The 24905-nt window shown below is 40.7% G+C and overlaps 1 protein-coding gene across 1 annotated transcript; it reads right to left on the bottom strand.

Annotated features, from left to right (window-relative positions):
* Positions 1–23425: 23425 nt before the first annotated feature.
* Positions 23426–24322, bottom strand: LOC133440753 (zinc finger protein 239-like). Its single transcript, XM_061718070.1, has one exon. The coding sequence runs from the start codon at positions 24230–24232 to the stop codon at positions 23426–23428; it is 807 nt and encodes a 268-aa protein (XP_061574054.1). The 5' UTR covers positions 24233–24322.
* Positions 24323–24905: the final 583 nt, after the last annotated feature.

Raw genomic sequence — 24905 nt, 5'->3', positions numbered from 1 at the left:
AGGCGACTCGCGGCTCGCAGCGATTTTATTATAAAGCGCAAAACGTCTGTTTGGTGATCCAACTCTGAGGTGCAGATGTTCATAAACCTGGTGGCTGTAGAGAAAAAATTTAAAAAGGGATGTAGACGGGCTGTTTTACTCTCAGCCGCTCCCGGCTCCAGCTGATTTCTCATCAGCGCCGACATGAACAAAGCGGTTGCGCAATCGAGTACGTCACAGCAGCTTCACCCAAACCTGCCCGCTTCTCCCCTGGCAATGCGAAAAAAACACGGGTGGAACCGTGCCGTACCGCGCTGAGCGGAGCCGGGCTCAACCGATACTAGTGCAAAAGCGGCATTTGAGGTGGATGATAGGAACCCTGCCACACTACTGGTAAAGCACTACCGGTTTTGTCCAAAGGAGACGCCAAACTCAACAAAAGCTGAAAGTTGCGTTGTGCTGCTTTAAAGTTAAATTTCCAGTACCCTTTGTTCCTACGATGGATTAAATACATATCAAACCTGCAATTTTATTTTCAAAGTATTGTTCCTGCCAGTTTCATTTTCTTTGCCATGTAAAGATTGTTTTCAGTTCAACAGTGATATGAACCATTTTAATACAAGACAGGCTAATCATTTAAATCTCCTGAAGTTCCGTACTGGTTTGTGTCAGTTCTCCATCAGATACAGTTATGGAACACCTACAGCAATCTCGTCTACCTCTACTTCATTCAATCATTTTAAACGTAAACTCAGGACACATTTAATTGATCAGATTACCTAATGATATTTCTACATTTGTTATTTTTTTCTTTAATCATGTAGATACCATGTATTCTATTCATGCTGCTATTTATTTGCTTGGTCTTTGTGTTTAAACTGCAATCATGTATTCTGCATATTTTAAATATTTGTACAATCTTTTGCTGTATTTTACAGGTAGAGGCCTCGTATAAGCCCCTTGGGCTTTTCGCCTCAGCCTAGCACATTACCAATCTCTCTTTTACATTTGTATGTTACTTGTTCTGTTTTTATACTGTGCTGAATTAATAAATCTAAAAAAAAAAATCTACACGGAGCCAGTGTGATCTGCATCTTTTCTACTAAATAAAGTATTAAGTCTAAAGTCTGAAATACCAGTCTGGTCCAGAGTCTGAATGGAGCATGAAAGGCAGCACCACTCTTATCCCCCCTGGCATGAAATGTGATTTCTATGTTCTGTTTCAGATATATAATTTGTAAACTTCATGTTTTTTGTGAAATAAAGTAAACATAAAGAAAACAAAGTAGGAACAACAATGTGCAGCATGTGCATATGGAACTGTGGAGACTCTGTGGAACAGTTTGGAGCTGGAAATGAAAAGGTACTAACATAAATCTGTTTAAAAAGAGATACAAACAATTATTTATAAACAGGTATATGGAAGAGGAAATGGGGTAACGAGTGTGAGAAACAAATAAAATAGGGAAAAATTGTATATTATACTTGCTTAAGATATGTTTAGATATTTATGTGGATATTTATGTAGTATATATTATATGTTGAGAGGGATAGTTATAATTATGTAATATATTTATTAGGTATGTAGCATATATATATTTATAGGGATATTTATGTAGTTATATAGTGTATATTTATATAGATTTATAAAATATTTGTATTTTCTATATATTGATAAAATATTCATGTAATATTTATATTTTCTATATACTTATATGGATAATTATGTGGTAATAATAGGCTTGTTTTACATAGTATTTATATAGACTATATGTATATGGATATTGTGCAGATATAATAATAGCAATAATGTAAATGATAGAGTTATAAAGGGGTAGGAACTAGGAAAAAGTGTAGACTTCTTCCTACTCCTTTTTTCCAACATATGTGAATATGAAGATGTTACTGTTTATTTTTTATATACATGTTCGAAATAAAAATTCATTCATTCATTCATTCATTGATAAAGTGTGAAATCTCAGTCTGGTCCAGAGTGTGAATGGAGCATGAAAGGCAGCACCAAGTAAACAGAACAACAAGTTAGTTCGGGATGTTTCCGAATCCCACATCAGCAGCTGCTTGAGCTGGGGAGTTTCCCATTTAGTTGGTTTGCTTCATCACCACGGCTTTTAACTGGAAACAAAGGGATCTTGTAGGAGTCATACTCATGTGTTCATTCATTCAACTTTCCAGGGTTACGTACCGACTCTGTGGAGTCTGATTTCAGGTTTCCAGGCGAGGTCCAACAGTCTGCGCTGACGGTCGAGCTCTTCTTCATACTCCAAGATGCTTTTTTCAAACACTGACAATATTTCTACAGCAGCTGCTGTTAGTCGCTGACCGATAAACTCTCTCAGATGATTCACCTTAGACATTGTTGAAGAGGAAAAAGAAAGGAAACAACAGAACCGCCCTCTCCTTCTTCTTCTCTAGGTTTAATGGCGGATCACAACCAACGTTATTAGGTTCTACCACCACCTGCTGTACCGGAGTGTGTAACATCAGGATCATTATTACACCAGGTTACAGTCTAACTTAAAGGGGGGAGAAAAAGAAATACCTAAATAAAATAAGATAACCACATTTAAATCTTATTATCTATCCCTGCATCTTTAAGAAAGACAAGGATTTCCTTATAACAATCCCTCATCACCTCACTCCTCCCTAATAACCTACTAAACTCCATTCCCGTCCCAGCTCGTACATCCTGTCTCTTAAAGCGTTCCTTTCTACCTCATACTTGCCACATTTAAGAATCACATGCTCTACATTCTCTTTGACATCACACTCATCACATTTATCAGACACGGACTTTGACATTAAATACAGAGTTGATTTTAAACTAGTATGACCTAATCTTAATCTAGAAATGATGACTTCCTCTCTCCTACACTTTCCTTTGAAAACCTTCACGTTATTGACTTCTGTATGTTATAAAAATGTCTCCCTTTTACACCGTTGTCCCACACCTTCTGCCATGAATCCCTCACTGCCTTTCTAATTCATGATTTTGCTTCACCTTTACCAAAAGGAATTTCTATGTTCTTGTTTTCTAAATTAATAAAAACATTTTAAAGGGGAAATAAAAGCAAACCGTATCTGACTGCACTGACTTCTGAAATCTTCAAGGTTTTTTGTTTAATGCTGCAGATATTAAAGTTTATAAAATGGTGACAGATGGTTGGCTGTTCTGTTTCTGACGTGTTGATGGTTGCATTTCTTCTTTTGTCCTCGTTTCTCTGAAGTTTCTTCATGTTTTTCAGAAGAACGTTGTAAAAACTGAACACGTAAATATATCACATTTGGACTAACCTCTGAACCGAGTAGATGGAGAGAGTTTAACAACATGGAGCTGCAGATTAACTTTACAAAGAGAATGTGAGTGAAGAAGAAACAGACGGGAAAAAGGACGTGTGAGAGAGGCTTTGAGATGAACGAAATTAACTGTCACATTTAAAGAAACTTCAGCACATACTAACAGCTCTTTATTTGCACCGTGGAGACGGCAAGTTGCCAACAGCAACAAATAACACAGTTTTAAGAAGGAAAAGGGATTCACACAAACTCAATGCAGAACTTAAAAAAAAAAGTACACAACCACATCATTCCCTCTGCGTCAAGTTGATGGAGAAGCATAAATCTGTGTTGAACCTGCAACCCTTGTGGGGAGGGGATTAGGCTCATCAGCCACAGGAGGTGGTTGGACTTCTGCGGGTTCTTCTTCTGTGGGTCAGACAGGAGTGGACAGCTGCCCCCGGAGGACGACAACATGAGCTTCATTTGTCACGAGTCACCAGACTTCTCCTCCGGGTGATTTTTCATGTGACTCAGCAAATCAAATCTGCGGTTAAAACCTTTGTTGCACGTGTTGCACAAATATGGCTTTTCACCCATGTGCGTGGCTATGTGCCGTTTAAGATGTGATAAATTAATAAAGGTTTTTCCGCAGGTGTTGCACAGGTACGGCCTTTCGCCGGTGTGGATCCTCGAGTGAATCACCAGGCTGGAACGTTGCGTGAAACCTTTTCCACATGTTTTGCAGATGTAGGGCTTCTCGCCCATGTGCGTGGTTATGTGGCGTTTAAGAGCTGATAAATAAGTAAAGGCGTTGCCGCAGATGTTGCACAGGTACGGCCTTTCGACAGTGTGGATCTTCATGTGATCCACTAAAATATTACTTTCAATGAACTCTTTCCTGGAAGTTCTGCAAGAAAATACCTTCTTCCCCGTGTAGGTCCTGGTCAGCTTTGATTTACAGTTGCTGTCTGACGGGACAGCAGCATATTCGTGGTCACCGTGTCGTCCCATTGGCTCCGGATCTGCAGTTTTACTGGAGTCTGAGCGTAAACTTTCAGTTCCTTCCTCATCTTTGTTTTGAGCTTCAGGAGAAGTGTGCAACAGCAGCTGGCCACAGTTTGGTCCTGGTTCACCATTTTCAACTTTCACATCAGCGACATTGACCAATGAGACATCCACCTCTACGTCCTCCTGCTTCATCTCCTGACCGCTGGAGTCTTCCTCCAGTTCTGTAGTCTGTGGATGCCCTGGTTCCTCCTGGTCCGGGCTGCAGCTCCTCTCCAGGTTATCCAGGTGCTGGTCACTGAAAACCCCGTCCTCCTCCACCTTAACATTTTCTTGTGGGAGTTCTGGAATTACAAAAAGGGACAAAAAGATAGGATTTTAACAAGTCAAAAGTGCTTCCCAGTGTTGATTGTTTGGTTGTATTTGTGAGGTTTAAAGTTTGTCCTGAACCTTCGGTCTTCCCCTTCATCTATGTAGTATATTTGAAAACAAGTGCAGTACTCTGTGTGACCATTAGGTGGCACTGTGACTGTACTCTTGTGTTACTGCGTTGGCATCGAGACAGTTGAAGAATAAAGTTGTTGTTCTAGAAATGGCTTCTTCCACGTCATATATAACATGGTGTCAGAGTAAAAACTTGAAGGAAAACAAAGATAGGAAGGCAAAATGGAGCAGATGAAACCTCCGACCTCATTAAGTCTAGAAGGAAATCTAGTGGAAAGTTGGAGAGTCTGGATCCAGAGATTTGAACTGTTTCTTGTCGCCAGCGTAATAGACGAAAAATCTGATGCAGTGAAAAAAGAGCCACATTCCTACATGTGGCCGGGGAGGAAGCAATTAAAGGTATATAACAATTTTGACTTCAATGAGACGTAGATGACTAAGATACACTGAAAGAACTTTTCCGCCAACATTGTGAGCCAAGGAAAAATGTGACGTATTTGAGGCACCTGTTCTTTATTCAAGTGCAAGGAAAATCAGAGACTGATTAAAAAACAAAGTGAAAGACTGCGAGTTTGAGCACCTCACCGACTCACTGATACGAGATAGAATCGTGTGTGGAATCACAGATGACCAAGTGAGAGGACGACTACTGAGAGAACCGGACCTCACGCTAAATAAAGCAATAGACATTTGCAGAGAGTTGACTCGGAGTCAGCTAAAAAAAAAGTCTACGTGAAGAGGTTGAAATTCCTGTCAATAAAGTCACTAAGCAAAAACAACGTGACAAACAGAAAGACAGTCGTGCCACAGCACAGAATGTAAAGATGAGAACTCAAGGAAACTGCACAAGATGCAGCTACAGGCATGAGCCAAGGAAGTGCCCTGCCTACGGACAAGTGTGCAAAGCTGCCACGGGGAAAATCACTATGCCAAAATGATGCAAAGAAAAAAAAGTGGCGTGAAGATCTGATTGTCTTTTTTTACCTTGTCTGCACACATATTAATGGTTAATACCATAATGGTAAAAACCTAAGGCATACATATGTGCATTGTTACTCATATATATATATATATATATATATATATATATATATATATATATATATATATAAGCACACACATACATATAGAACACGTACAGCAAGAACACATGGAGGCACACAGAAAACACAAAAAAAACCCCACAAACGAAACCAATACGGAACCGACCAAAACACGAGCAGCAACTGTGATAAATCTCGAGATCCAATCACAATCCGAGCTAAGCTACCGCGATTAACTAACCCCAAAACTACAGAGCAAGCATGCAGGTGAACAAGCCAATGTGTATGTCTATGCGTGTGTGTGCGTGTATGTATATGTATGTGTGGCTATGTGTGTGTGTGTGTGTGTGTGTGTGCGTTTGCATTTTCTGTGTGTATGTGTGTGTGTGTGTGTGTGTGTGTGTGTGTGTGTGTGTGTGTGTGTGTGTGTGTGTGTGTGTGTGTGTAATAGTCTTGTCAAAGCTCTACCTGAAGTGTATCTATAGTGGGGGAGGCAACCCAGCCACACGTGAGACCAGAGGCCGACAAGGAAGAACCCAGAACCCAGGCCACCAGCAACCCCACAGAGGGGAGAAGAAACCCACCGCCAGCGAGCCCCCCCCCCCCCCTGCCTCTGCAGCGGGGCTCTGATTGTCAAAAAGTTTTGAAAGTCAGGCTGGACACTGGGGCTGATTGCAACGTAAATTCTATGAAAGACCTCAGAAAGCTGAGACTGGATAAAAAGGTGAGCAAATCTCACTCCAAGCTTGTTGCTTATGCAGGACATCACATTCCAGCCAAAGGTAAAGTCATGTTGACATGTCAGTACAAAGATAAAAAGTATGACATGGAGTTTGAGGTCATAAAGAACAATGCACCTGCATTTCTAGGAGGAGTCAGATGAACTCATACTCAAGAACTCAAGGTTAGTAGTACCACACACATTGAGAAGTGAAATGCTCAGGAAAAGCCACGAGTCACATATGAGCATGGTTAAGTGTAAGGAGCGAGCCCGTGATGTACTGTACTGGCCGGGCACGACCAAACAGATAGAAGAAGTCGTGGCTCAGTGTGCTGTACGTAACACACACAAGAACAATAATCCCAGAGAGCCACTTATACCACATCCAGTGCCTGAGAGAGCATGGGCAAAGATAGGTGTGGATTTGTTTCACTTCAAGGAGTATTTATTGTGTGTGGATTATTTTTCAAAGTTTCCAGAGATCATCAAACTGAATGGAACCACAAGCAAACACATAATCATTGGGCTGAATTCTATATTTGCAAGGCATGGTGTGCCAGATGAGTTGTTCTCCGACAATGGCAGACAGCTGGTGAGCCAAGAGATGGTGGACTTCAGGGCCGAGTGGGGTTTCAAACACATCTCTTCAAGTCCCACTTTCCCGCAGTCAAATGGCCAAGTTGAGAGAGCAGTTCAGACAATAAAAAACATGCTGACAAAAGCACAGGGCAGTGCTGGTGACCCGTACCTAGCACTGCTTGAATACCGGAACACACCACTGAGTGGGGTTGGACTCTCACCTGCTCAGATGCTCATGGGAAGAAGACTCAAATCAAAGTTACCTGTGACAAAGACATTATTGCAGCCAGCTTTCTATAAAGATGCCAGGAGCCACCTCGTGCAAAGACAACAAAGACAGAAACAATATTTTGATCAAGGAACCAGGACACTGTCTGACCTCCAAGTTGGTGAAAATGTGCAGGAGAAATCGCAGACACCTGTTCAAAACTAGAGAAGCACCGATTGATCGGCCACTGATCGGGATCAGGCCTATAATGCCCCTATCGGTTTTGATCGGAGATCGTAAAATAGTTCAGAGCGGGTCAATCTGATGACGTTTACAACAACAAACACCGCCCGCTCGGGCATTCCTGCATCTCAGACCGAGCGGTCCTAAGGGGGCGTGGCCGGCCTCGCCGGTATAGCAGTTTTACAATGTCCGAAAAGGACAACAAATTTTGTTGTCCATTAAGATTTCTGATAAAACATCAATTTGTAGTATCCCAGTAAAAAATGAAGTTGTTAACTTGGGTAATACAATAACTAAGGACCAACAAAAAATAACTTTTGAGTTTCAATCCTATTATCCAAAGAACTCTAAAAAAGTTAAACCAGTGGCTATTACGGGATCTCTCTCTTAGAGGTAGAGTTCTACTCACCAAGGCGGAAGGAATATCACGTTAACATATGCATCTCTGTCTCTGTTCATGGACAACAAACGTATTACTCAGATTGACAGGCTGCTTCTCAACTTCTTGTGGAAAAATAGAACTCATTATCTGAAAAAAATCTGTTCTAATGAATGACTATGAAAATGGTGGACTACATTTTCTAAATTTCTGCACCCTAAATAACACATTTAAGATACAATTGGTTGAAACAATTCTTCAAAAATCCTAACTCTATCTGGAATGTCTACCCTTCCATATTCTGTCAAAACTGGATTAAACCTTTTTTTTTTTACCTGTAACTACAATATTGGCGACTTTGCAAAAGTATTTGGAGCGATCCCTTCTGGTGTTTGCATGTTTTTTAGATCTCAACCAAGAGTGGAAACCCAACAATTATCCCTGTTATCATTGACTGATACTCCAATTGGCCAAATCTGTTTGTCCGTGGTAAGAACAATAAGTTGATTAGATTCTTGTTTAGACAGGATGTCACCACAGTTCCTTATGTGGTCTCACACTGGAATAGGTACATGGATCATATTGGCTGGAAAAAGGTCTGGCTCTTACCCAACCGATACCTGTTGACCAACAAAGTTAGAGAAATATTGTTAAAAATAAAAAAAAATAAAATAATTCATAGATTTTATCCTTCTAATGATCATATTGTTAAAAGGTTTAAAATAGACATTGATGTGAAATGTGCTTTCTGTTCTGTAAATATTGAAACAATTACTCATTTATTTTGGCTCTGCCCCATTGTCCAAAACCTCTGGATTGATATATGTAATTTTATTGTTAACAATATTCAACAAGAATTTAAGTTGTTTTGGAGGGATGTGTTGTTTGGACTCTTTGACTTTGACAGGATTAAAGCAAAACCCAATGAAACATTCATTATTAACCTCGTCATACTGTTGGCAAAATTTCACATTCACAAATGTAAATTTACACATAGAAAACCCTCTTTTGTTGCTTATTACAATGAGCTCAATCAGGTTTTTTGCCAGTGTCATCTCACATCTTACACGGAGCCACTGTGATCTGCATCTTTTCTACAAAATAAACGATTAAGTCTAAAGAAATGTATGGATCTGGTTAAATACAAAACAGCGCAAATAATGTTTAAAGCAAAGAATAATCTACTAACTCCCCAATTTGACCAGCGATGACATGTTTAGTCGCATGCTCTCGCTCCGTCGCTGGTTGTATCGGTGGTGTTCAGAAAACGACGTGGCCTTTATTGACAATTGGGAAACGTTCTGGGGAAAGCCCGGTCTGATTAGAAGAGACGGCATTCATCCCACCCGGGATGGTGCTGCTCTTGTCTCTAGTAATTTGGCCTGTTTCATTAGACCCTCTCCCTGACATCGCAGGGTCCAGGCCAGGATGCAGAGCTGTAGTTTAACACACTTCTCTGCTGCTTCTCGAGGACCAACGCCTGCCAACAAAACTATAAGATTACATGATGTAACTGGTAACTCTAACCAGGTGCCTAGCAAAATAGAAGTAGTTGCAGTTCCCCGCCCTCCACTAGTTCACCAGGTGCGGCGTTATAGAGGCGTTAACCAAAATAATCTTGTAAAAATTAAAACCAATGCACATTTGGTACCAATAAGAGACCGAAAAATTAGATGCGGACTACTAAATATACGATCATTAAGCTCCAAATCTCTGTTAGTAAACGATATAATTACAGAGAGCAGGAGTGATGTTTTCTGCTTAACAGAAACATGGTTACAGGATGAAGAATATGTTAGTTTGAATGAATCAACTCCGCCCGGCTACTTTAATCATCACATTCCTAGAAACACGGGCCGGGGCGGAGGAGTCGCAGCAATTTATAACTCCAGTCTCCAAACAAAAATTTAACCTAAGTGCAATCATAATACGTTTGAAAGCCTCACGCTTAGTCTGAAATTTCCGAGCTGGAAATCAGAGAAGCCAGTTGTGTTAGTGGTAGTGTACCGGCCCCCTGCTGGCGCTTATCTAGAGTTTTTGTCTGAATTTTCAGATTTCCTTTCTGGATTATTGATCAGTACAGATAAATTCATCATAGTGGGTGATTTTAATATTCATATGGATGTTGAAAGCGATAATCTTAAATTAGCTTTCAATTCTCTTCTAGAATCAATGGGTATCTCACAAAAAGTGGACGGGCCGACGCATTGTTTTGGTCATACTCTCGATCTCGTTCTCACCTACGGTGTTGAAACTGATGGTCTGTTGGTGTCACCTATTAACTCCCTTTTATCCGACCATTATTTAATAACGTTGGAATTGAATGTTGTTGATGTTGAAGTGCAGGGCAGGAGGTATTATTTTAGCAGATGTTTGTCTGATGAAGCTATTGCTAAATTGAAGGAGACCATTGCTCGTCTTGCGACAGTGGAAAATAGTGAAGCCTCTACTGAAGCAATAGAGGCCAGTGACCTGGGTTCTACCTCTGATGTTGATTTTCTTGTTAGTAACACTGCTGATCTGTTGCACTCAGCTTTAGATGAAGTTGCTCCTTTGAAAAGGAGGGTTTCTAGCCACAGGAGCTTAACTCCCTGGTACAATTCAGATATTCGCATGTTGAAACAAAGCGTGCGTAAAATGGAAAGGAAGTGGTACTCTTGTAGGTCTGTAGACTCTTATCGTGAATGGAAAGATATTCTAATAGTATATAAAAAAGCCATTCGCAAAGCCAGAACAGCTTATTATTCAACGTTGATAGAGGATAACAAAAGTAACCCACGTTTTCTGTTCAGCACTGTAGCCAGGCTGACAAAGAGTCACAGCTCTGTGGAGCCGTGTATTCCTGCAGCTCTCAGTAGTGAGGACTTTATGAGCTTCTTCAACAGTAAAATCACGAGAATTAGAGAAGAAATCAACCAGCCGGTTGTAGGTGTTTCTTCAGCTTTAGCGACTTCCCTAGGCTCTGACTTGTCTCTAGACTGTTTTGATCCTATAGACCTCCCTGAGCTGACCTCACTCGTTAATAGAGCTAAGTCTACCACATGTATGTTAGACCCCATCCCGACTCGACTATTCAAAAATGTTTTTTCTCTTATTGGTGTGACAATACTGGACCAAATCAACCTATCCCTAAGCTTAGGATATGTACCACAGGTTTTCAAAGTAATTAAACCTTTACTTAAAAAACCTTCCCTTGACCCAGACACCTTAGCTAATTATAGGCCAATTTCTAACCTTCCATTTGTATCTAAAATTCTGGAAAAGGCAGTTTCAAGCCAGTTATGTGACTATTTGTATAGAAATGATCTGTTTGAAGTCTTTCAGTCAGGGTTCAGAATGCATCATAGCACAGAGACAGCACTGGTTCGAGTTACGAATGACCTTCTTATGGCCTCAGATAAGGGATTAGTGTCCATATTGGTTTTACTGGACCTCAGTGCTGCTTTTGACACTGTAGATCAGCATCTTACTGCACAGGTTAGAGCATGTTGTTGGGATTAAAGGGACAGCTCTACGTTGGTTTAAATCATATCTATTGCCACTTTTGCACTAGTATCGGTTGAGCCCGGCTCCGCTCGGCGCGGTACGGCACAGTTCCACCCGTGTGTTTTCGCATTGCCAGGGGAGAAGCGGGCAGGTTTGGGTGAAGCTGCTGTGACGTACTCGATTGCGCAACCGCTTTGTTCATGTCGCGCTGATGAGAAATCAGCTGGAGCCAGGAGCGGCTGAGAGTAAAACAGCCCGTCTACATCCCTTTTTAAATTTTTTCTCCTCAGCCACCAGGTTTATGAACATCTGCACCTCAGAGTTGGATCACCAAACAGACGTTTTGCGCTTTATAATAAAATCGCTGCGAGCCGCGAGTCGCCTCGCTCTGACTCCCGCTTCCTGATTCAAACGTCTGACGGCCCCGCCCCCCGACCAATCAGAGGCGCGGAGGGTGGTGACGGCCCCGCCCCCCGACCAATCGGTGGCGAGGAGGGTGGTGACGTCAGAAATAGTCCCTTCTCAGCCCGCAAAGAACCTGGCTGAAATGGTTACAGAAAAAAGTATCGACTTGGAGCGGCTTTACCCGTCTCAGCCCTAGTGCGAAAGCGCAAAATGGGGCCATAGCGGGTAGAACCGGGGAGAAGTGAGACTAATGCAAAAGCGCCATTACTGACAGGTTCCAGTTTGTTCATGTACATGAGGTTTCTTCAGAACAGTCGAGGGTCTGTTATGGTGTTCCGCAGGGTTCAGTGCTAGGGCCAGTCTTGTTCAGTTTATACATGCAGCCGTTGGGAAGTATAATCCAGAATCACGGCATACACTTTCATTGTTATGCTGATGATACGCAGCTCTACTTGTCTATGAAGCCGGATGAAACAGAACCGTTAGTTAAACTTCAGGCATGTCTTAGGGACATCAAGGACTGGATGTCCAGAAATTTCTTGCTTCTAAATTCAGATAAAACAGAGGTTATCATTCTTGGTCCAGAGCATCTTAGGAAGGGACTAGATGGTGTTGCGATGGCTTCCAGTGCAACTGTGAGAAACCTTGGTGTTGTTTTCGATCAGGATTTGTCGTTTAAACCATATGTTAATCAGGTTTGTAAAATAGCGTTTTTCCATCTTCGTAATATTGCAAAAATTAGGAAAATCCTCTCGCAGAGGGATGCAGAGAAACTAGTTCATGCGTTTGTATCTTCTAGACTGGATTACTGTAATGTGTTGTTAGCAGGATGTCCAAGTAATTTGCTGAATAGGCTCCAGCTGATCCAGAATGCAGCAGCACGAGTACTGACAGGAATCAGCAGGAGAGACCACGTCTCTCCAGTGTTAGCGTCGCTCCATTGGCTACCTGTAAAATTCAGAATTTAATTTAAAATTTTATTACATGCATATAAAGCCCAAAACGGCTTAGCTCCGCAGTATTTACAAGACCTGATAGTGCCTTATGTTCCTGTCAGAGCTCTCCGTTCTCAGAGTGCAGGTTTACTCGTAGTTCCTAGAGTATCTAAATGTAGATTTGGAGGGCGGGCGTTCTGCTATCAGGCACCATTACTTTGGAACCAACTTCCAATCTGGGTTAAGGAGGCTGACACCACCTCCACCTTTAAAACTAAACTTAAAACCTTTCTGTTTAGTAAAGCTTATAGTTAGTGTTTAGTAAACCTCTAGCTGGTGTTGGTAAATCTCTAGGTAGTGTAAACTCTAGTGTGTTAGAGTCAGTAGTCATAGTCGCAGCTATAGAACAAAACTATAATAGTTAGTCTCAAATATAGCTTCGCGGTAGATATGCTGCTATAGGCCTATGCTGCAGGGGGGCACCGACATGATCCGCTGGGCGGTGCCTCTCACCCTTCTTCTCCTCTCCTTTTCCCTGCCTCTCTTCTCCATTACCATTTTTATTTATTATAAATATCTCATAGCTATCATTTTTGTCCATCGTTCCTGTAGTTTCTTGTGCCGGCCCCCCTTTTTTCTCTTTTGTGTATGTTTGCAGGCCGGAGCCTCAGGAGCTGCGTTCTGGCCTGTGTTCCCGGCCCTCCCCCCCCTCTGGTCATCCCATTGCTTCTTCCACCTGCCTACGTGGATGTCTGCTGTTGCTGCTTCCGCCTGCCTGCACCCCCCCCCCCTCTGGTCATCCCGCTACTCCTTCCACATGACTGTTGTGTGCTGCTGACGCCCCCCCCCCCCCCCACCTCTGGTCATCCCGCTGCTGCTTCCACCTGCCTGCTGTGTGCTGTCGACGTCCCTGACTCCCCCAGTCTGGCCTTCGGCAGGAGGGTCCCCCCTTATGAGCCTGGTCCTGCTCAAGGTTTCTTCCCTCCTAAAGGGGAGTTTTTCCTTGCCACTGTTTGGCTTAAGGCTTTTCTCCCACTAAGGGAGTTTTTACCTGCCATTGTTTATATAATAATTGCTCGGGGGTTTATGTTTATGTTTATGTTTATGTTCATGTTCATGTTCTGGATCTCTGGAAAGCGTCTAGAGACAACATCTGTTGTATTAGACGCTATATAAATAAAATTGAATTGAATTATTTATTGATGTCATAATATACAGGTGAAGGTCGGAAAAGTTGAATATGTCGCAAAACTTCATTCGTAGTAAATTCAATTAAAGGTGAAACAAATATATTATTTCCCACTACATTCAAAGTGAGATATTTCAAGCCTTTATTTGTTATAATTTTGATGATTATGGCTCACAGTTTATGAAAACCCCAAATAAAAAAATCTCAAAAATGTGAATATTTTATGAAATCAATAAACAATTCAACCATCAAAATGATAACAAATAAAGGCTTAGGATATCTTGCTTTGCAAGATATCCTAAATGTAATATATTAGTTTCACCTTTTAAATTGAATTATTGAAATAAATTAACTTTTACACCATATTCTAATTTTCCGACATTCACCTGTAGGTTATTCTACATCTTGGCTGATGTGGACGTACAGTAGCATAGCAGCAGAGGATATTTCAGTTGTATGGTAGGCTGTCTGTACAGTCGTGCAAGTTCAATGCTATTAAAGCACTTTAAATCAAAGCATTTAGTTTTTTCATATAAAATAAATACATTTCTATGCCGTTTAGAAGTTTTGGGGATGTCCCTTTTTTGGTGCCTGCGCTGCTGAAATCAGGTGTTCCTTATTTCTATTTCTGAAAGGTGGCAACCCGAGAGGCGACCCGCCGGGGGCCCGCGTGAACGGGTCCCCGACGGGTGCCGGGTGCGACGTTCCGGTAACCGAAATTGTTCGGCCGAAAATGACAAAAAAAACACTTTCGGTGTTCGGTGGAATAAGTGGGAAAAAACTAACAATTAATAACGGCGTTGTAATATAAGGAAATAGACTGGCCGCTCCCATAACAGTTGCACCACAAACATAAATCGTTGGCCAACCAAAAAGTAACCACATAAGAATTTTACCTAACATTCACCAGGAGGTGGAACCAAAACAACATAATGCTGGGAAATTAAAAAATGTTCAGTTTTTTATGTTCGATAAATATGTTCTACCTTGTAATTTTGTAAAAGATTTTTTTCTTTGAAAAGCATGCCTAAATCAAATTTATTTGATTTATGCAATGGTGAAAAAATTAGCAAAATAAATGAAAAACTGCGAAGAACCATGTTCGGTATTGTTCAGTATTCGGCCAAGTGTTTATTATTATTTTCGGTTTCGGTTTCCGCCACAAATTTTCATTTCGGTGCATCACTATTTAGCAGTTGCATTGTTTACAGCGGACACATGTGGGTGAAGATGGCTGAAAACTAAAGTCCCACAACTGTTCCAGAACATGACACAGGGGAACTTGTTCCGAAAAGAGGAGCCGTGTCGGCTGTGTGGAAATTCTTTGGCTTTAAAAAAGACGACGTCCAACAAACAACAATCATCTGCAAGTGTTGTAAAGCTAAAGTTGTAGCCGCGGGAGGCAACACTAGCAACTTGCTCCACCACCTCAGCCGCAAACATGTGATAGAATATCAAGAATGCATGAAGCTGAGATCTGTCCACCACGTCTACAGGTAACACTAGAAGTGCGGGAGAAAAGTCAAGTGTTAAGTTAAGTGTTGTCTGACTGATTCTCTCACTTCATTAGAATCATAAGTGCTGCCACCTCATTGTAAACGGCATCATTTTGTGAGGCCATGCAAACCTGTATTTATACTAGTGTGGACATTAATGTTTTTCTACAATATTTCCTCCTCATGACAGTAAAATAGGCCATTCTAAGCCAATTTACTGCAGCAATTCCTTTCCAAATCATTAGAAAATGTGGTTAACACCCAGTTGTGCATGAAAAAAAAAATACTGTGATATAAATTTTTGGTTATACCGCCTAGCACTACCTTCCACTTTCATTTTCTTTGCCATGTAAAGATTGTTTTCAGTTCAACAGTGATATGAACCATTTTAATACAAGACAGGCTAATCATTTAAATCTCCCGAAGTTCCGTACTGGTTTGTGTCAGTTCTCCATCAGATACAGTTATGGAACACCTACAACAATCTCGTCTACCTCTACTTCATTCAATCATTTTAAACGTAAACTCAGGACACATTTAATTGATCAGATTATCTAATGATATTTCTAGATTTGTTATTTTTTTTCTTTAATCATGTAGATACCATGTATTCTATTCATGCTGCTGTTTATTTGCTTTGTCTTTGTTTTTAGACTGCAATCATGTATTCTGCATATTTTAAATCTTTGTACAATCTTTTGCTGTATTTTACAGGTAGAGGCCTCGTATAAACCCCTTGGGCTTTTTGCCTCAGCCTAGCACATTACCAATCTCTCTTTTACATTTGTATGTTACCTGTTCTGTTTTTTATACTGTGCTGAATTAATGAATAAAAAATAAAAATCTACACGGAACCAGTGTGATCTGCATCTTTTCTACAGAATAAAGGATTAAGTGTAAAGTGTGAAATATCAGTCTGGTCCAGAGTGTGAATGGAGCATGAAAGGCAGCACCAAGTAAACAGAACAACAAGTTAGTTCGGGATGTTTCCGAATCCCACATCAGCAGCTGCTTGAGCTGGGGAGTTTCCCATTTAGTTGGTTTGCTTCATCACCACGGCTTTTAACTGGAAACAAAGGGATCTTGTAGGAGTCATACTCATGTGTTCATTCATTCAACTTTCCAGGGTTACGTACCGACTCTGTGGAGTCTGATTTCAGGTTTCCAGGCGAGGTCCAACAGTCTGCGCTGACGGTCGAGCTCTTCTTCATACTCCAAGATGCTTTTTTCAAACACTGACAATATTTCTACAGCAGCTGCTGTTAGTCGCTGACCGATAAACTCTCTCAGATGATTCACCTTAGACATTGTTGAAGAGGAAAAAGAAAGGAAACAACAGAACCGTCCTCTCCTTCTTCTTCTCTAGGTTTAATGGCGGATCACAACCAACGTTATTAGGTTCTACCGCCACCTGCTGTACCGGAGTGTGTAACATCAGGATCATTATTACATCAGGTTACAGTCTAACTTAAAGGGGGGAAAAAAGGAAATACCTAAATAAAATAAGATAACCACATTTAAATCTTATTATCTATCCCTGCATCTTTAAGAAAGACAAGGATTTCCTTATAACAATCCCTCATCACCTCACTCCTCCCTAATAACCTACTAAACTCCATTCCCGTCCCAGCTCGTACATCCTGTCTCTTAAAGCGTTCCTTTCTACCTCATACTTGCCACATTTAAGAATCACATGCTCTACATTCTCTGTGACATCACACTCATCACATTTATCACACACGGACTTTGACATTAAATACAGAGTTGATTTTAAACTAGTATGACCTAATCTTAATCTAGAAATGATGACTTCCTCTCTCCTACACTTTCCTTTGAAAACCTTCACGTTAATTGACTTCTGTATGTTATAAAAATGTCTCCCTTTTACACCGTTGTCCCACACCTTCTGCCATGAATCCCTCACTGCCTTTCTAATTCATGATTTTGCTTCACCTTTACCAAAAGGAATTTCCATAATTACCTCACTACTCAATTTCAATGCTCTTTTAGCAATATTGTCTGCTTTCTCATTGCCATCAACACCCATGTGGGCAGGAACCCAACAAAACTGCACAGTAATTCCAGTTCTGCATAACCTCCACAACACCATTAATATTTCCAACACTAGATCTTCTCTTATTGTTTTCTTTGAAGTCAAACTCTGAAGGGCTGCAGTGGAGTTTGAACAAATGACATAGTTCCTTCTTGCAGTTACAGTCAGTATTTCATTTACCAACGAAAGTAATTAGAACAAAATGCATACATCATTCTTTTCATCACTGGTTTACTACGACTTCTGTCATTTAGCAGACGCTTTTATCCAAAGTGATTTACATCTGAGAAAACAACACAAGCAAGAAGTTTAGAAAGAGTTTTATTTTTTCCGACACAATGAGAGCTGACGCAATTTATATGATAAGATTCTGATTGTTAATATCAATATTTAAAATAAAAATATTTTTTAATTCATGTGTTCTTTATTATTTGTTATAAAACATTTATGTTGTTAAGAAACTTTTATAGCAATGGGCTTCAACATAATACACATGGTAAGTCTTTGAGACATCCAAATATTTAAATATCAAACTGATCAAACTATCAAACTGATTTTGGTGTGAAATATATAAATATACAAGACACATTTAAAGCTGCAGTTACCAACTTTTAACCACTAGAGGGAATAAAGATCCCAAACTAACCCCCAAACTCAGAATGACGGTTCATTCATGCATGAATCACCCACAGGTTTTTCTGCAGGGGTTTGAAGCCTCTTTTTCCTCGTATTGTGGCAGGTTGGAATTATATAAAGCAAGAAGTTTAATGCGTAATTAGGGGCGTGGCCTTTTGATTGGCATTAATTTGTCCAACCTGTAAATAAATACTTTTTCTAAGATCACCACAGTCAGTTGACACCTTGTTTTTACATTTACTTACAATATCTATGATTTCTCTCTCCTCCACAGCTGTGAGAAACATTGAATCTGGATTTCTACTTATTAATGTTTCCTTCCATCCATCAGCTGATCCAGGATCACACATTTTTCTGCCAGCTTTGGTCCAACACTCACAAAATACCTGTTAAAATGATTAACCACCTCATTCATATCATTAATGACTTCATCGTTATTGGTTAAATATTCTGGATAATTAGTCTGTCTTGAACTTTTCCTAATGGCATCATTCAATATATTCCAAATACCTTTAACGTTATTTTCAGTCCTTATTCATGAAGGAATTCATGTCCCTCTCCATGAAGGCAAGTGGTCTCGGCTGCATGCAGCGTCATGTGACGTCACATCCGCAGCCCAGCGCGGGAAATTCGGGACCGAATTGCAGCACATTTTGCAGCACACAGCCTGTTCAAGGCAAAGGAGAGATACACTAGAGGGCTCATTCTTGTGGGTTTGGAACGCTTCATCTGACATTATTACTAGAAAACTTAAAATGTATACGGATTTTTTTCATAAATCCTGCGACAATCCGGCCTCAAGCTCCTTTAAATAATATAAAAAATGTACACAAATATGTTGTAACTTTAGCTTGTATAGTTAAAATAAAACAGCATGGATCATTTGAATTACGTTTTGACTTAGTTTGTCCCATGAATAACATGATAATCTGATGTACGTGCAGCTCCGATTTTAAAATGAATAAAGCCTTTTACAGTTTTCAGCGAACTATGTATAACATCACAATATATAACCTCTGAACGGAGTAGATGGAGAGAGTTTAACAACATGGAGCTGCAGATTAACTTTACAAAGAGAATGTGAGTGAAGAAGAAACAGACGGGAAAAAGGACGTGTGAGAGAGGCTTTGTAGATGAACGAAATAAACTGTCATGTTTAAAGAAACTTCAGCCCATACTAACAGCTCTTTATTTACACCGTGGAGACGGCAAGTTACCAACAGAAACAAATAATACGATTTTAAGAAGGAACAGGGATTCAAAAAAACTCAATTCAGAATTTAAATAAAAAAGTACACAACCACATCGTTCCCTCTGCTTCATAAAATGGTGACAGATGGTTGGCTGTTCTGTTTCTGACGTGTTGATGGTTGCGTTTCTTCTTTTGTCCTTGTTTCTCTGAAGTTTCTTCATGTTTTTCAGAGGAACGTTGTAAAAACTGAACACGTAAATGGGTGATTATTTAATTAAGGGAGTTTTTCTGTCCCCAGGGTAGATTTTCAAGAAAAAAAATATTTTTAGAAAAAACAATTATTGCATTTGTTAAAGTTAGGTTGTAGTAGCTATGAAAAAAATAACTGTGTCTCAATGATGACATTTTAATACTTTTTCAGTGTGTTGAAAACTCAAATGTGCAAGAATTTCACTGTTTTGGGTTTGTCCCCAACCCAGACTTTTTGACCGCCCCTCTATAATAAAGCAATAAAAAGTGCTAAATTCATTAAAACTTTACTTTGCATTTCCTTGTAACAACTTAAAAAGGCCTTTTTTAAATTCATATAATTTATATTTGTTCAATTTGCAATTTATTTATAGTTAAATATCGCTGTCCCTCATACATCTGTCATTACCATCACACGCAACATTTTAGAGAGCAATAAAGTTTTTACAAACAGTTATTTACATTGTTGCATGCAAATTAGATGCTCCACAGGAACATTCCCAGACATGAGGCAGAAGCCTGATCTTTTGATGCTCACATATGTAAGTAATTTGATGTTTTATACATCCTAATCTGAGAGTAGGTTTATTAGGCGTCATTACCAAACAAGTCACTAGTTGAGTATTTTAATTCATTAATAGGAGATTTCCCTTTATTTACATATATTCAGTGTACAGTGTGCCTAGCTAAGCAGTTAGCTTAGCTAATCAAAAAAATTTGCCAACATTTTCTGCAAAGAGTGAGAATTGTCATTACCATCACGTGTCATTACCATCACAAAAGTGACTGTGATGGTAATGACTATCAGTGATGGTAATGACAATTTATCTGTTAATCACCTTATAACTAGAATATATTAGCTTAATTTATCATGCACTACTTTACTATGATACATAATTGAACAGTGACAAACCATAATTTACATTATTTTTGTTTGAAGATGTCAACATGGCCCCAGCTAAACCAGCTTAACGGTCAAAGAAATACAGAGACAAAATCAAGGAAGATCCTGAGAAATATCAGCAATATCTTGAAAGAGAAGAAGAGATACAAAAAAAGAAAAGAGACAGGAAAATTGAAAGCCATCTCACAATTATCAAAGCGGGAACAAAGATGCAGGAGACGACAGTGGAAAGTTAATCAAAGAAACAGTAGGGCCAGTAATAATTCTGCAGTGTCTGTACAACCGCCTGGATGAGCCATCCAGTGTGATGTGGATCTACGAGCCAATAAGATTCGCCGCGTTTTCATTACGTAACCAAAATGCAAACCACGCCCACAACTATAAAACCGTGTAACTGCATGCGAGCGTCCGACTATCGTAGCACTGCGTGACATCAGACGCTCTCTGTCCATCTCCCTCCAGCAGCTGCCACTTAATTAGTGAAATGAGGAGATATCATAGAGATAACTTCTCATTTCAACTAACTGGATCAGCCGTTCCCCATCCGTGACCGTTTCCTACAGCGCTTTCAACCGGCTTTCAACGCGAGCAACAGGAAGAAAATAGAAGCAGGGCCAACAAATGTTCAGCTCAAAACGGCGCACTGCGTCGTGCTGCGTCGCTGCGTCCAGTTAGAACAGTCCAATAGAAAATAAAGACATGGAATTGATTTTGTCGCTGGCGCTCGCTCGCATCGCATAAAGCCTGAATTATGGTTCCGCGTTAAATCGACGCAGAGCCTACGGCGTAGGGTACGGCGTAGGGTACGGCGTAGGGAACGGCGTAGTGTACGGCGTAGGGTATGGCGTAGCCTACGGTGCGCGTCGCCGCGTACCTTATGCCGTAGGCCAGGGGTGGGCAATCCTGGTCCTCGAGGGCCGGTGTCCTGCATGTTTTAGATGTTTCCCTGCTTTAACACACCTGATTCGAATTAATCAACGTCATCAGCTTGTCATCCAGGGCTGCACAATTCTGTTAATGACACGGTCACTTGTATCATGTTCCAATGAAGCAGGGAAACATCTAAAACCTGCAGGACACCAGCCCTCCAGGACCAGGATTGCCCACCCCTGATGTAGGCTCTGCGTTGGTGTAACGCGGAACCATAAATCAGCCTTAACTCCGCCGGCTGGAGCTTCCACCATTTTTTCGTAGCGGTGTATCTCGTCATTCAGGCAGCCAATCAGCACAGTGCCTCATTATCATAGCCCCGCCCACTCAGAATCCCACATAGAAAATTAGGTTAGAAACGGTAAAGATAAAGACATGGCCCAGAGGCTGAATTTCCAATTTATTTAGAAAAAAACAATCAAAAGCTTGTTTTTAAGACATTCAAGGCCTGTTTAAAAAATACATTAAATGCCATAATAGATCCCCTTTAATATGGGTCACGCCACTGTTGCTGTGCATGAATTAAAATGCTACACACTAATTTGAGAGTGCTGAAATCTTTATTTTCTATTTTATCATTTTTGGATTGACACCCATCATATGGGAAATTTGAGTTGAGCATGCCAATTCTCTTGTTTGATCCTTTTTTATGTCAGAATTGAACCAGCCGGCCCGAAGAAGATATTATTACATAAGCAATGCTGTGGTAGTTCACCAAATAATTATTTTAGTGGAAGGTAAAGTGTTCAAAAGGTGTTGTTTTTAAAAAGTAGTGTTTTCTTTATCTTTGTTGTCAAAAAAACAACAAAAAAAACACCAGTGTTAATTTTTATGTCATTACCAAAACATGTTGTCATTACCGGAATACATTGTCATTACCGTCACAATACACTTTTTGACAGAAAATGTTGCTTTTTTGTTAACTTGGGTTTTACCTCAATCATTGTGGTAATGTTTAATTGTCTACATTTGCATTTTCTGAAAAAATATGCATTGCAATTCAAATATTCTCATTAGTATGCAATATTTCATTGTTGTGACGAGGCACTATATTAAAAAGTTAGAGAGAACATGGTGTTAAAATGTATTTTAAATGTACTTACAAATATTTAGAACATGATTCTTAAAGAGCATGTTTTGTACTTACTGGAATGATTGTGAAAACTTTGCTTGTAAAATCATTTTGTTTTAAAATCAGTGTTTTGTTTTTGTGATGGTAATGACATTTTACTGTGACAACTTTGAAAAAAGCATCATAATATCAAAATGATCATGAAGTACAATCAAAGCTATGCTAAGATCTTTGTTCCAGACCAATTGATAAACCTTTTGAAATAGAAAAAACAGAGATTAAAGAACTTTTTTTTTTCAAAATTCCAAAAGTCAAAAGTGCCCCGAATTGAATAATCACCCAAATACAATCACACTTGAACTAAACTCTGAACGGAGTAGATGGAGAGAGTTTAACAACATGGAGCTGCAGATTAACTTTACAAAGAGAATGTGAGTGAAGAAGAAAACTGACGGGAAAAAGGACGTGTGAGAGAGGCTTTGTAGATGAACGAAATAAACGTTTAAAGAAACTTCAGCAAATACTTACAGCTCTTTATTTACACCGTGGAGATGGCAAGTTACCAACAGCAACAAATAATACGATTTTAAGAAGGAACAGGGATTCAAACAAACTCACTGCAGAACTTTAAAAAAAAAGTACACGACCACATCGTTCCCTCTGCGTCAAGTTGACGGAGAAGCATAAATCCGGGTTGAACCTGCAACCCTTGTGGGGAGGGGATTAGGCTCATCAGCCACAGGAGGTGGTGGTTGGACTTCTGCGGGTTCTTCTTCTGTGGGTCAGACAGGAGTGGACAGCTGCCCCCGGAGGATGACAACATGAGCTTCATTTGTCACGAGTCACCAGACTTCTCCTCCGGGTGATCTTTCATGTGACTCAGCAAATCAATTCTGCGGCTAAAACCTTAGTTGCACGTCTTGCACAAATATGGCTTCTCGCCCGTGTGCGTGGTTATGTGCCGTTTAAGATCTGATAATCTAGTATAGGTTTTGCTGCAAGTGTTGCACAGGTACGGCTTTTCGCCGGTGTGGGTCCTCGAGTGACTCACCAGGTGGGAACGTTGCTTGTAACTCTTTCCACATGTTTTGCAGATGTAGGGCTTCTCGCCTGTGTACCAGCAGGCCGGAACGGTCTGTGTAACTTTTTCCACATGTTTTGCAGCTGTAGGGCTTCTCGCCCGTGTGCGTGGTTATGTGCCGTTTAAGATCCGATAAATGAGTAAAGGTTTTTCCGCAGGTGTTGCACAGGTACGGCCTTTCGCCGGTGTGGGTCCTCGAGTGAACCACCAGGCTGGTACGTTGCCTGTAACTTTTTCCACATATTTTGCAGATGTACGGCTTCTCGCCTGTGTGGATCATTTTATGGTTCTTGAATGTTGATGATTTTCTAAACGATCTTCCGCAGGTGCTGCACAGGTACGGCCTTTCACCAGTGTGGATCTTCATGTGATCCATTAAAATACTACTTCTACTGAACTCTTTCCTGCAAGTGCTGCAAGAAAACGCCTTCTTCCCCGTGTGGGTCCTGGTCAGCTTTGATTTACAGTTGCTGTCTGACGGGAAAGCAGCATCTTCGTGGTCACCGTGTCGTCTCATTGGCTCCGGATCTGCAGTTTTACTGGTGTCTGAGCGTAAACTTTCAGTCCCTTCCTCATCTTTGATTTGAGCTTCAGGAGAAGTGTGCAACAGCAGCTGGCCACAGTTTGGTCCTGGTTCACCATTTTCAACTTTCACAAGAGCGACATTGACCAATGAGACATCCACCTCTACGTCCTCGTGCTTCATCTCCTGACCGCTGGAGTCTTCCTCCAGTTCTGTAGTCTGTGGATGCCCTGGTTCCTCCTGGTCCGGGCTGCAGATCCTCTCCAGGTTATCCAAGTGCTGGTCACTGAAAACCCCGTCCTCCTCCACCTTACAAACATTTTCTTGTGGGAGTTCTGGAATTACAAAAAGGGACAAAAAGATGGGATTTTAACAAGTCAAAAGTGCTTCCCATTGTTTATTGTATTTGTGAGGTTTAAACTTTGTCCTGAATCTTCGGTCTTCCCCTTCATCTATGTACCGTATTTTCCCGACCATAAGGCGCACATAAAATTCTTTTTTCCTTTTATAAATGGGCTGCGCACCCAATGAAACGGTGCGCCGTATCTATTACCTGTATTACGGTAATGTAAGACGGACGGCCACCATGAGAACGGTAAAGGGAGAAGGGGGCGTGTGAAGCATCTGTGAGTTGCGGACGTGAATGAGACCATCCTCAAACCGAAAGCAGTAGCGCTAGTGGAAGAAATTAAAATTGAACATTTTCATGGAGGTCTGTCTTGGTGCTTTCGCTTCATGAAATGGTGCCAGCGCCAGGGAAAGACGGGATCCGCGCGGGGGAAAGACGGGATCCACGCCAGGGAAAGACGGGATCCACGCCAGGGAAAGACGGGATCCACGCCAGGGAAAGACGGGA

The sequence above is a fragment of the Cololabis saira genome, chromosome 3 (assembly GCF_033807715.1).
Source record: "Cololabis saira isolate AMF1-May2022 chromosome 3, fColSai1.1, whole genome shotgun sequence".
Lineage (NCBI taxonomy): Eukaryota > Metazoa > Chordata > Actinopteri > Beloniformes > Belonidae > Cololabis > Cololabis saira.
This window is presented reverse-complemented; position numbering and strand designations above follow the sequence as displayed.

Excerpts from the sequence above, each read along its gene's own strand:
- LOC133440753 (XM_061718070.1), bottom strand. The coding sequence starts at position 24,232 with ATGAAGCACGAGGACGTAGAGGTGGATGTCTCATTGGTCAATGTCGCT.